Source organism: Phocoena phocoena, chromosome 15, assembly GCF_963924675.1.
Source record: "Phocoena phocoena chromosome 15, mPhoPho1.1, whole genome shotgun sequence".
Classification (NCBI taxonomy): Eukaryota; Metazoa; Chordata; class Mammalia; order Artiodactyla; family Phocoenidae; genus Phocoena; species Phocoena phocoena.
In genome coordinates, this window is record NC_089233.1 from 28,618,326 (window position 1) to 28,631,750 (window position 13,425).

Here is a 13,425-nt window from a genome sequence, read left to right on the forward strand (position 1 = left end):
CTTTCCTTTTGCTAACTTTGGGTTTTGTTTGTTCTTCTTTCTCTAGTTCCTTTAGGTGCAAGGTTAGATTGTTTATTTGAGATTTTTTTGTTTCTTGAGGTAGACTTGTATTGCTATAAACTTCCCTCTTAGAACTGCTTTTGCTGCATCCCATAGGTTTTGGGTCGTCGTGTCTCCATTGTCATTTGTCTCTAGGTATTTTTTGATTTCTTCAGTGATCTTTTGGTTATTTAGTAACGTATTGTTTAGCCTCCATGTGCTTGTTTTTTACGTTTTTTTCCCTGTAATTCACTTCTAGTCTCATAGCATTGTGGTCAGAAAAGATGCTTGATATGATTTCAGTTTTCTGAAATTTACTGAGGCTTGATTTGTGACCCAAGATGTGATCTGTCCTGGAGAATGTTCCGTGTGCACTTGAGAAGAAAGTGTAATCTACTGTTTTTGGATGGAATGTCCTATAAATATCAATTAAATCTATCGGGTCTATTGTGTCATTTAAATCTTGTCTTTCCTTGTTAATTTTCTGTTTGGATGATCTGTCCATTGGTGTAACTGAGGTGTTATTAAAGTCCCCCACTAGTATTGTGTTACTGTCGATTTCCTCTTTTATAGCTGTTAGCAGTTGCCTTATGTATTGAGGTGCACCTATGTTGGGGTAATATATATTTATAATTGTTATATCTTCTTCTTGGATTGATCCCTTGATCATTATGTAGTGTCCTCCCTTGTCTCTTGTAACATTCTTTATTTTAAAGTATTTTATCGGATATGACTATTGCTACTCCAGCTTTCTTTTGATTGCCATTTGCATGGAATATCTTTTTCCATCCCCTCACTTTCAGTCTGTATGTGCCCCTAGGTCTGAAGTGCGTCTCTTGTAGACAGCATATATATGGGTCTTGTTTTCGTAACTGTTCAGCAAGCCTGTGTCTTTTGGTTGGAGCATTTAATCCATTCACGTTTAAGGTAATTATCGGTATGTATGTTCCTATTACCATTTTCTTAAATGTTTTGGGTTTGTTTTTGTAGGTCCTTTTCTTCTCTTTCCCACTTAGAGAGGTTCCTTTAGCATTTGTTGTAGAGCTGTTTTGGTGGTGCTGAACTCTTAGCTTTCACTTGTCTGTAAAGCTTTTGATTTCTCCATCGAATCTGAATGAGATCCTTGCTGGGTGGAGTAATATTGGTTGTAGGTTCTTCCCTTTCATCACTTTAAGTATATCATGCCACTCCCTTCTGGCTTGTAGAGTTTCTGCTGAGAAAACAGCTGTTAACCTTATGGGAGTTCCCTTGTATGTTATTTGCCATTTTTCCCTTGCTGCTTTCAGTAATGTTTCTTTGTCTTTAATTTTTGCCAATTTGATTACTGCGTGTCTTGGCATGTTTCTCCTTGGGTTTATCCTGTATGGGACTCTCTACACTTCCTGGATTTCCTTTCCCATGTTAGGGAAGTTTTCGACTATAATCTCTTCAAATATTTTCTTGGGTCCTTTCTCTCTTCTCCTTCTGGGACCCCTATAATGCGAATGTTTTTGCGTTTAATGTTGTCCCAGAGGTCTCTTAGGCTGTCTTCATTTCTTTTCATTCTTTTTTCTTTATTCTGTTCAGCAGTGAATTCCACCATTCTGTCTTCCAGGTCACTTATCGGTTCTTCTGCCTGTTATTCTGCTATTGATTTCTTCTAGCGTAGTTTTCATTTCAGTTATTGTATTGTTTATCTCTGTTTGTTTGTTTTTTAACTCTTCTAGGTCTTTGTTAAACATTTCTTGCATCTTCTCGATATTTGCCTCCATTCTTTTTCCGAGGTCCTGGATCATCTTTACTATCATTATTCTGAATTATTTTTCTGGAAGGTTGCCTATCTCTACTTCATTAAGTTGTTTTTCTGGGGTTTTATCTTGTTCCTTCATCTGGTACATAGCCTTCTGCCTTTTCATCTTGTCTATCTTTCTGTGAATGTGGTTTTTGTTCCACAGGCTGCAGGATTGTAGTTCTTCTGCTGTCTGCACTCTGGTGGATGAGGCTATCTAAGAGACTTGTGCAAGTTTGGAAATTTTATTGATTTTTTTTTTTTTTTTTGTGGTACGCGGGCCTCTCACTGTTGTGGCCTCTCCTGTTGCGGAGAACAGGCTCCGGACGCGCAGGCTCAGCGGCCATGGCTCACGAGCCTAGCCTGCTCTGCGGCATGTGGGATCTTCCCAGACCAGGGCACGAACCCATGTCCCCTGCATCGCCAGGCAGACTCTCAACCACTGTGCCACCAGGGAAGCCCATATTATTATTAACTGAATAGGATCATGCCGTTGTGTTGGACCATTGTTGGGGGAGGGGAGAGCATGATTCTGAATTTATTTTAAATTATTAACACATTCAAAGACCTTAATTAAAGTATTAAAGCTTCATTTTAGGACAAAATTACTCATTTTATAAATGACAAAGGCCCCTATTGTAGAAAGCCCTGGAGCCCTGCTTAACAGAATGTTCTGGATATGGAGATGAGAAGTGTTACTTTCTTGTGTCATTTTGACACTGTAAACTTCCTCTGCTAATTCATGTACTCCTTGTACACATGGGACTGCAAACTTAAGCTGCTTCGTCCAGCAAGATTTCCAGTATATGCAGGAACTTTAAAAATGTGTGATTTTTGTAAATTTCTCTGTAAAAAATAAAATTTTGAAATTATAACATGTTTGGGCATGTTAGAATCTGCTCTGTGCAGGCAGCTGTCCATTCTTTTTTTTTTTTTTTTTTTTTTTTGCAGTACGCAGGCCTCTCACTGTTGTGGCCTCTCCCGCTGCACAGCACGGGCTCTGGACGCACAGGCTCAGTGGCCATGGCTCACGGGCCCGGCCACTCCGCGGCATGTGGGATCTTCCCGGACCGGGGCACGAACCCGTGTCCCCTGCATCGGCAGGTGGACTCTCAACCACTGTGCCACCAGGGAAGCCCTATGCCATTTTTTTAAATTTAAATTTTGAACTAATTTTATGCTTGCAGAAAAGTTGGAAGAATAGAACAGGGAGTTTCCTAACGTCCTGCCTTCACTTAGCTTCCCCCATGGTTCACATATTATTTAACCATTTGTTAGGGTGCTTTTGCCAAAACTAAGAAATTAACATTGGTACAGGATTATTAACTAAACTGCAGACATTATTGAATTTTGCCAGTGTTTTCACTAATGACTGTTTTCTGTTCCAGGATCTGATCTGGGATCCTACATCACATTTAATTAGTCTCCTCCTATAACAATTCCTCACTCTTTCCTTGTCTTTCATGATATTGACACTTTTGAAAAATACTGGTTGTTTATTTTGTTGCTCAAATTGTTCTGGCTTTGGCCATTAGGAGCATCTTGGGTTGGCGCCTGTGTCCTTTGAACATATCTCCCTCCTTTTATGAGCACATCTTTCGTTCTGACTTGACAAGATGTTTCAGGCTCATCTTGTACTTCCTTTGCCCCAGCTCTGGGATCAGCCTCTTCTCCAAGAAGCCCTGGTTTCTTTTTATTGGAGAGTGACATTTAGAAACCCAGACCTGGGTACGAGATATGCTCTTCAGTATTAGGTGTCATTACTTCTAGGCCCTTTCAGCAGAAAGAGCTAGGACATATACGTATTTATACCCACACACATGCGTGCCTCCATAGTTCTATATCTGTTTTCTGTGTCATAAGTTGTAAGGTTATACAAAAGGTCATAAGTTTATACTAATTTTTTCTGATTCCAATCTAACACCGCAAAGTTCATTTTAGCTTTCCCCTCTTCGTATGTAACTTTTCTCCTGCCCTGAGAAGCCTGGCTCTCATCGTCTTTAGTTTTACAGTATTCAGTCAAGATACCGTTTGCTGTTCTCTTCTGGTTCATTCTTTCTCCCCACTCACCACCCCTTCACTGAGGTGTGATGCATTTGCAGTACAGCTAGGTTGGTTTGTTAGTGCTTGTTGTTCCCCACTGGATCCCCACACATGCTAGTTGGTATCATGATTTTAGTTTTTGCGTGTGTGAAGGCTGTGAGCTTTGCCGTGCTTCTGATACTCAGAGGAAGGTCAGGCTGCCTCACCCCTGTTCTCCAGTTCCCATTACCCACCCCCTCTTTGCCACCCACCCTGTAAGTAAGCCATTTCCGTCATTTCTGGTTTATTCTTCTTTTTCTTTAATATTTATTTATTTACTTATTTTTATTTGGCTGTGCCAGGTCTTAGAATTGCGACGCACGGGATCTTTGTTGCGGCACGCGGGATCCAGTTCCCCGATCAGGGATTGAACCCGGGCCCCCTGCATTGGGAGCGTGGAGTCTTAGCCACTGTGCCACCAGGGAAGCCCCATTTCTGATTTACTCTTCTTGTGTTTCTTTGGTTTTGTGCCATTTTAAACTCATCAGGTTTGTGCTAGATTGTCCAGCTGCCGTTAGGGACACGGTCACTCTCACCTCATCCTCAACAGCCACTCCTCCTCTGAGAGGAAGATGCCGCCACTGCTGGAAGATGGGCCGTGTGGTTAAGCTAGAAACTTCGTGTGTTTAGCACCTTCATATTTTAACTACTTAGATATCAGTTGGTAGCATTTAAAGTTTAACTGATATTTTATTTAACGTTTGCTAATAAAGCAGAAAGGGGATAGGAAAGAATGCACCTTTTCCTACACCGTCTTATCCACCTCCTTTAATACTAGATAGTTTAGTCAGTTCTTAATCACACAAATATTACATTAAATATACTCCTTGGGGGGGAAAAAGAAAGCTTCACACCTAAGGATAAAGTCCCCTTTGATCTCCATCCCCCAACATGAAACAATTTTTATTATCCTTTCAGATTCTGTATACATTTCTAAACATACGTGCCTGTAGGGGAAAACATTTTATGTGTGACGCTTTTTTCCACATAAAAGGTATACTTTATCTTTCTTCAGCTTGCTTTTTTACTCATATGTGTCTTAGAAAATCTATTCATGTTGTATAGATAGCCCTGCCCCACTGTTTTTAACAGCTGCAGAGTACTTCTTGGTGACTGTCCTTGCTTGTCTCTTGGTGCACATGTGTAGACACTAAGAAGTGGAGCTGTGGGGCTGCAGGCTGTGTCCCTGTCCCACTGTGGTCACTACAGCAGATGCTCTCCCAAGCGGCTGCCATTTTACCCTTTCCACCAGCTTTGCATCAGAGTACTCGTTTCTCTGCTGGTCATCAATATTTGATATTTCCTGTGTCTCAAATTTTGGGCATTTTGAAGGTGAAAAGTGGCATTTTGTTCTCATTTGCTTTCCTCTGAAATAGTGAGGTTGAGTGTATTTTTAGCCTTTTATATTTCCTTTTCTGTGATTTGACCATTTTTAACTGCTTTCTTTTTCTTACTAATTTATGAGTTACTATATATGCTAGATTGATTCATTTAACTAATATTTATTAATCAGGAGGTCAATATGCAGATGCCCAGACACTGCTTTAGGTGCTGGGGTAACAGCAATAAACAAGGTTTCTGATTTCACAGAACTTAAGAGGAAGTTGGACCAAAGAATATCTAAATAAATCAGTAGGATTATGTACCAGTTAATAAGTGCTATTAAAAAATTAGAGTAGGGCTTCCCTGGTGGCGCAGTGGTTGAGAGTCCACCTGCCGATGCAGGGGACACGGGTTCGTGCCCCGGTCCGGGAAGATCCCACATGCCGCGGAGTGGCTGGGCCCGTGAGCCATGGCCACTGAGCCTGTGCGTCCAGAGCCTGTGCTCTGCAGCGGGAGAGGCCACAACAGTGAGAGGCCCGCGTACCACAACAACAACAAAAAAAATTAGAGTAATGGTAGAGAGAGGACCTGAGTCAGGAGGGAGCCCCAGTTTCCCCTTCCAGACCATCCTCTGAGTGTTTTCCCGGAGGCGGGTGGTCAGGGAGGGCTTCTCAGAGAAGGTGGGGTCAGAGCTGAGATCTGAATGATGAGAAGGAATTGGCCGTGGAAGTGTCCAGACAGCACAGCATGTGCCTGGGTGGGGCTAGTGATTCGGGGGGACACGGACGGACACAGTGCAAGTGCTTGTCAGAGACAGGTGCACAGGAGTAGACGTGAGGTCTGTTTCAGGAGGTTGTTTCTTCGGCTTCTCCTTTTCTGTCTAGGCTAGGTGCCCAAAAAGAGCTTTGCTCTGGGGAATTTGTGCGTCAGGATTTGATCACTGGGTTTTGTGGTTGTTTTAAGGCATAGGCTTTTTCTTTTTAATAAAGGAAAATTTTCTGTTTCAGATTACCTAGGAACAGTACGATTTGGGGTTATCACAAATAAACATCTTGCGAAACTGGTATCCTTAGTACACTCTGGAAGTGTGTATTTACATAGACATTTCAACACATCACTTGTAAGTATTTTGAAATCACGTTTATATTAGCGCAGTGGTTCTTAACCTTGTTTGGATCACAGACTTCTTTGAGAATTGGATAAAATCTATGGATACTCTCTCTAGGGGAGCACACATGATTTTATATTGCAAACTGAGAGTCCCTACAGCCCCTCTGTGGAGCCCATGCCCCTGGTTCAGAACTCATGCATTAGAGGGCTCTTGGATTTAACATCTAGAAATTCTGTTTATATTCTTAGATTTTGATACAGCCTTGTTAGTTTTCCTTCTTGGATGAAATTGCAGAGTTACTCTGTTGGAGAAGTGTTACTCTGGGCCCATGTTCTCAGAGGTTAAGCTTCCTTTGGGCAATGTTCTTTCTTCATTTGTTCCATTTATCAAGAGTAGTAATGTGACATGCTTTTCTCCTTTAGCTGATGAAATGGATTTTGAAGTTCTTGTCAAGTCACAGTGAGAAGTTGTTGGCTTTCCGCCCCAGAGAGCCTCGTTTTCCATTGTTGTCTTTGTTCCCTGATTTTATTTGCTTTCTGGTGGACCAGCCCCAACTCAGCTGTTTCTGAGCTTTTGACCTGTATCCTGCTTAGTGCTGTGCTTCTGCTCTGTTTATTGCTACTTCCTCAGTCTCAGCACTGAGTTTATTTTTCTTCAGTATTTTCTCTCTCTGACTTCATTGATGGTGTCAGTGACTTACAGGTCGAGTGAAGACCAGATCTCCCGTACCCAGTGTGCCCAGCCCTTTAATCCCACGCTCCCCTCGGCTCAGTGTGCAGGCCTCATGCTGTTAGACCCTCCTGGGGGGCGCCCTCAGTGCCAGTCACCCTGGCTTCTGCATATCTCTATATCCCAGATGGCTTTACTTCTCGCAGTTTATATTCCCAAAGTCAAATGTATTTCTGTGTTTTCCAGATAGAAATGTTGATTATGTTTTTTAAGACTCCCACCATCCCACTTTGGGAATCACCGCTGTGATGGTTTCTCCGACCACCCACCCACTCTCCTTGTTTCTCTGTCTAAGCTTCTTTTGACTTCATCTGCCTTTGCTATCCTTTTCCTTCATCCTTCCTTTATAGCATGCTATACAACCAACATATATCGTGTTTATGTATAGTAAAGGGTACTGAGGAAGAAATTTAAAATAGACGGAGAAAAGAAGGTAGGACTGAGAATGATACTGAAAAAGATACTGGGTTTACTGCATCAGTTCCATACTTTTTAAGGTTGGTCGGTTGGTGTAGCAGCAGAATTCCTTTTAGCAAATGAAATAATACTGGGATACCAGTATTTTTTAAAAATAAAAGCAGTGGACATCTTTGTTGTAAGCCAATTTAAACCTGTATTTTGGGGAGTGTAAAATACCTCATTTTGTGGAACTCTCCGAAGCATTCTGTGGGGAGTTTTGTTTGAAAGAAACCCAGTGATTTATATCACTGGAATTTCAAAAATAATTTTGTGTTGACGTACTCTTGATTATTATAGGAAAACAAAGCAAAAAATCTAGGTGTATCTCTCCTTCATTCTGTACACATAAAATGTGATCCGTGGCCTTGTACAAGTTCTAGGTCACTCATGGATTCATGCAAATATTTGTTGAGTTCCCGCTCTGTGCCAGGTGTTCTGGTCACTGGGGGTACATGTGAGCAAGGCAGATCCAAACTTCGGCCCTAACAGAGGGTCCCCAGGGACCAAGTTAAACATGATTTTACCAAGGTAAAAATTACCCTTGACTCCATCATTTCTGTTCCCTTAGAGCTCCCCTTGCGCAGGGTGGTAGAGGTCATTGTTGCCAGCAGCAGGCAAGGAGGCTTATTTGTTGATAGACGAGTCTGTCTAAAGGGAAAAAGATGAACCACATGATATGCAAGTCACCTCTTACAGCTGCTTTTGCTTTTCCGAGCTGCTTGTGAGGAAGCGCTCTGTCTGGAGAAGTAGAGCCAGGGTTTAGCTGCACAGGCAGGGACAGGTCATGTCACTGCTCTGAGCCTCATTTTCCTCACCTGTGAAGTGTGGGGTTGAGGACGGGGCTGAGGATGTGCTTTGATCCTGCCCTGCTTTTTATCCTCTGTGCGTTTGTCCTTCCCAGGTCTTTCCCAGGGAGGTCATCAACTACACAGCTGAGAACATCTATAAGTGGGCCTTAGAAAACCGAGAGCTGCTCCTTCGATGGCTGCGGCCACACGGCGGCAAGAGTCTCCTGCTGAACAATGAACTGAAGAAGGGACCAGCACTTTTTGTATTTATACCTTTTAATCCCTTAGCCGAAAGTCATCCTTTAATAGATGAGGTAAGAGTCATAATGGTAAAAGGTGTCTCATGAGGAGTCGGAGAAACTCATTAACTTAGCCTTTTCTCATTCCGCGATCAGAGTAGTTTCCCCTAGCCGCCGAGCAGCCGCCAGGAGCAGCTGCTGCGTTTCTGTGGCGTTACTTCTTTCTGCTGTAAGTGAGCAGGAGAGCCCGTGCCTTGGGTAGGACTCACCACAGCCTCTCTGGCCACATTACTGACAGCTGCTCAGGTCTGCTGAGTCGGAGGGGACAGGGAAGGCAAACTGTGCCTCTCTGGAAAAGGACCAGATAGATGGCTCTCTTCCTGCGGTGACGGATGCCCGGGAGAGGGGCAGAGGGGATGGTAGGGTTTAGTGTGGCCTTTGGGATTCTGTTGTCGCGGGGGTTTGATCAGACTGTTGGCCCTGGCCACTCTCAGCCCAGCAGGCAGCAGCAGTGGTGGTGACCTTGGGATCCCATGTTTTTCTAAACCTTGCATGTCTCACAGAGCAGTTTTCGGAGACAACCGCCATCAGGAGTCAGCCCCTCCCTGCTGCCTTTTCTGCTTCATCTGGTGCATTCGCTGTCTCTGGGTGTGAGTTTATTTTATACATGGGATTGTTCGAGGCACTTAGAGCAATAACAATCAGCCGAGAACGCCTGGGATTGCTAAATTGGATTTACTGGGAGTTTTATTTTTTCCTTCCCTCAAGGATCCCTTAATTGGCCAAAACCAATTTCAGGCAGCCAGTGAATCACTGGCCCGGCTGCCTAGATGCTGCCTCTCCCAAGCCCTCCACATGAGCCTGATGGCCTGCTTTCCTGAAAGGGAGCCTGCTTTCCTGAAAGGGAGCCGGGAGGCAGGATTCTTCTTTCCTGAGGGAACCGGGAGGCCAGGCCAGACCCCTCACTTGGCTGCTCTGGAGCCTCTTTGTTGAAGTTATTATCCCTGCCGGGGGCCTTCTGAGTGAATGCTGCTACCATGGCTTAGAGGAGGAAAGAAGAGAAGATGAAATAGCTTTGTTTATTCTCTGATTAGGGAGGACTTGAAGTAATAAGACTTAATTTCTTTAGAAAATCTTCACTACACAGTTATTTTATGAACTAAGACACTCTAGTATTAAGAGCCCTTAAAGCTCTTTGTAGGAAAGGTGGGGTTTTCAACCAAGGTATTAGCCATGGTTGTGGATTTTTACTTTAACTTTTAAAGTTTCCTCCTGGAGAATTCTGTCTTGTCTGGCTTGGGCATGTCGGGGTTCTGGGTTGTGTGGTATTTTGTGACTGGAGCCCAGTTCCTCTGGGGGGTTGTGCTTGGATTTAGACACCTGGTGGGAGACACTTGCTTTCCAACTCTTTGCTTCTGGGTGAGTGTCTCCCGCATCTCCCTGTACTCCTCTGTCTTTGTTTATCAAGGTTTTGCCCACAGCTCCTTTCCTCCGGGCTCTTAGTGTCCCTGTGAGGTGAAGAGAGTCCCTTAATCACAGCCTGTGGTTAAACCAGGTGGCATCTTAGTGTTATGGATTACTCAGCCAAGTGCAGTACATTTCCCTGTTCATTTCAGGCCCCTTTAGCAAACGTTTATGGAGCACTGTGCCAGGGAGCCACGGTGGAGAAAAATGGAGAAAGCAGAGCCTTGGTCTCATGGTCTCAGAGGCCTGTCTGGTAGAGGAGCAAGAACCTGCTTGTAATTCAAGGCAGAGTGTGCTCAGCCCCGGGAGGAACTGGAGGAGAGTGGGTGCTGTCCCGGGAAGCTGGGGGCTGGACAGGAGGGAGGCAGGAGGGGGCTGTGGGAGGGATGAGTGTTTTGAGACAGGCCTTCAGGGGTGGCTAGAATTGTGATGGGCTGAGAGCAACTTAAGGGAAGGAATAGCCTGAGCAAAGGCACGGGGGTGGGCAGGGGGCGACGGGTTTAGATATTAGGAAATAGGACAGGTTGTATGGTCTCCATAAGGGACTGATTGAAGAAGACCCAGAAAAAAAACGCTGGAGGAGAGGCTTTTGGGTGTTTCTTTGAGGACTCCAGGATTAATCGTAGCCGTCAAAATCTGATAATGGAGCGCTGTCAGCAGAGCTGTGTTACCATTATTAAAGTTTTCCTAGCAGCCGTGTTCCAGAAAAGTGAGAAGTAGGAAGATGCTGAACTTGGACAGTGGTGTTGGGGATGGGAAGTGGGGTGGGATGGGAAAGAGTGACACAGTGACTAGAAGTAAGGAAGTCATCCTTGGGGTTGGGCGGGGTGGGAGGGGTGAACACCTCCCTTACATGAGGGTGAGTTCTAAACTCAAAGGCTCCTTGACCCCAAAAGAATTTAAGCCTTAAGCCTTATTTTTCCATTTATGCTTTTAGGCCCAACTTTGGGCAGGCGATGGAGGAGGCCTGCCTTGTCGAGAAGAGAGTGGTCATTGTAGAGTCGGGGCAGGGGAGTCAGTCAGTAAGGGACGGCCATGTGGGGACTGCCCTGTGAGGCCCAGGCCAGCACCAGGCAGCTGTTCTTCCACACATGTGCCCCACCCTTCCCCCAGGAGAGCACGGCGTGCACCGCGCACGGCATCAGGCCCCTGACCCCAGCGTCTCCAGAGAGTCCCGGAGAGCTCATGAGACATCTCAGTGTGCTTATCAAAAGAAATTCTTAGCGCAGCCAGAAGAGACTCTGTGTGGGTTCTTAGCTTGTTTTTTTGAATTATTTTTATTATTAATTAATTAATTTTATTTTCGGCTGCATTGGGTCTTCTTTACTGCACGGGGGCTTTCTCAAGTTGCAGCGAGTGGGCTTCTTACTGCGGTGGCTTCTCTTGTTGCGGAGCACAGGCTCTGGGCGCACGGGCTTCAATAGTTGCGGCACGCAGGCTCAGTAGTTGTGGTGCACAGGCTTAGCTGCTCTGTGGCATGTGGGATCTTCCTGGACCAGGGCTCGAACCCGTGTCCCCTGCATTGGCAGGTGGATTCTTAACCACTGAGCCGCCAGGGAAGTCCCGGGTTCTTAGCTTTCACAGCGCTGCTCTGAGGCGTCCACTGCGTACGAGTCTGGGGGACAAAGGCACCTTGTCCAGACTTACAGATTTCTCCGATTAACAAAAATGGAAGGAAGCATTTATAGTGCAGACATTTAAAGTTTTTTGCCAAATTTTCCTTATTAGTTCACATGAAATTAAATGTGACATCAAGTGATTCATATACGGGATGTAACTGGAGTGCCTTTTCAAAACTGCCTGTTATGAAAAAGGAATATAACAGTAAAAACTGGTTCAGTTTATAGGAGAAAACTAAGAACTCCTCACTTTTCAGGGACATTAGTGTATAAAATATTTTCTTCACTTAAGAATATCCTTTACACGGCTGCTTTGTTTGTGAGAGACATTAAGAATGAAAGAGATGAGGAAGGAAGACCTCGTAAGTTTTGCTCTCCTCAGTGTACTCCTACTTGGACTTTTCATAAAAATCCATGGTAAATACAGACATCCCCTGGTATCCACATTGGGGTTGGTTCCAGGCCCCCTGCAGATACCAAAATCCAACATACTCAAGTTCCATGTGTAAAATAGCATAGTATTTGTATATAACCTATGCACATCTTCCGTATATTTTAAATCATCTCTAAGATTACTTATGATACCTGATGTAATATAAATGGTATGTAAATAGTTGCCTACGTGCAGCAAATTCAAGCTTTCTTTTCTGGCATTTTTCCCCCTGAATATTTTCGATCCATGGTTGTTGGAATTGTAGATACAGAACCTAAGGATATGGAGGGCTGACTGTACTTGAATTTTTGTGGGTTTTGGTGGGGGGGACTGGGGGTGGTAATCTATTATGTCTTTGAATATAAAGTAGTACCAGGATGGGGCATGAGGGCAGCTGGGCTATTTATGAATCACACGGGCTTGACCTTTTTAGTGTAATGTGCTGTCAGAGCCTTATCCTTTAAAAAGGTCTGAGATGTTTTTGTGCGGGGGGGAAAAAACCAAAACACTGGTTTATCATCTGAAGTAACCATTTTTATGCCGAAGAACCATTCAAACAATCTGTTTTTCTGTACAAACGCATATGTCTTAAATTAACTCTGTCTATAAGTATCATGTGTTATAAAATTTGGGTTTTCTTTTAAATTGGAAAAGCACTTATTAAATGGTTTTCTCACACACAAACACACACACTTTTTTTTTTTTGCGGTACACGGGCCTCTCACTGTTGTGGCCTCTCCTGTTGCGGAGCACAGGCTCCGGATGCGCAGGCTCAGTGGCCATGGCTCACGGGCCCAGCCGCTCCACGGCATGTGGGATCTTCCCGGACCGGGGCACGAACCCGTGTCCCCTGCATCGGCAGGCGGACTCCCAACCACTGCGCCACCAGGGAAGTCCCCCCCCCACACTCTTTAATGAAACAAAATCCTGAGTGACTTGACACCTTTTAACTAACCTTGGTGGGATTTAAGTTAGCACACAGTTCTATTTTAGGGAGTATAAATGCCTTTGGATTATAATGACTTGCTCATCTTTTTCATTGACCTGGGGTGGCTGTTGGGTGGTGAAAGGTACTCAGTTCGGAAATGGAAGAGCCTTGGAATGAAATGTGAAATGTGAATCTAAATGGCTAACACTGGTCTGAGTGTAAAGCGGTTCATCTCCCCAAGAAGCGGGAGCATGCACTTATCCTGAGATGCCCTTCGTTCACCAGCTGTTTATCGACCATTTGTTATGTTTCGGGCTCTGAGCTAGGCTGCGGGGATAGCAGGATAAATCAAACATGGTCCCTGCCCGTGAGGATCCTTAAGCCTGTGGGGAAGAGGGATGTCTTGACAGACAGTTGGGAGACTGTCTGGGAAGGGCTTCTGG

At 44.4% G+C, this 13,425-nt stretch overlaps 1 protein-coding gene across 2 annotated transcripts in view; it reads left to right on the top strand.

Annotated features, from left to right (window-relative positions):
• Positions 1–13,425, top strand: part of TXNDC11 (thioredoxin domain containing 11) — a 65,479-nt gene that overhangs the window by 38,174 nt on the left and 13,880 nt on the right. Inside the window, exons 6-8 of one of the 2 annotated variants that reach the window (XM_065892369.1) lie at positions 3,460–3,510; positions 6,202–6,332; positions 8,413–8,613. In XM_065892369.1, the coding sequence (XP_065748441.1) occupies positions 3,460–3,510; positions 6,202–6,332; positions 8,413–8,613 (383 nt within the window). The remainder of the gene's footprint in view (positions 1–3,459; positions 3,511–6,201; positions 6,333–8,412; positions 8,614–13,425) is intronic. The other variant, XM_065892370.1, reaches the window with a different exon arrangement.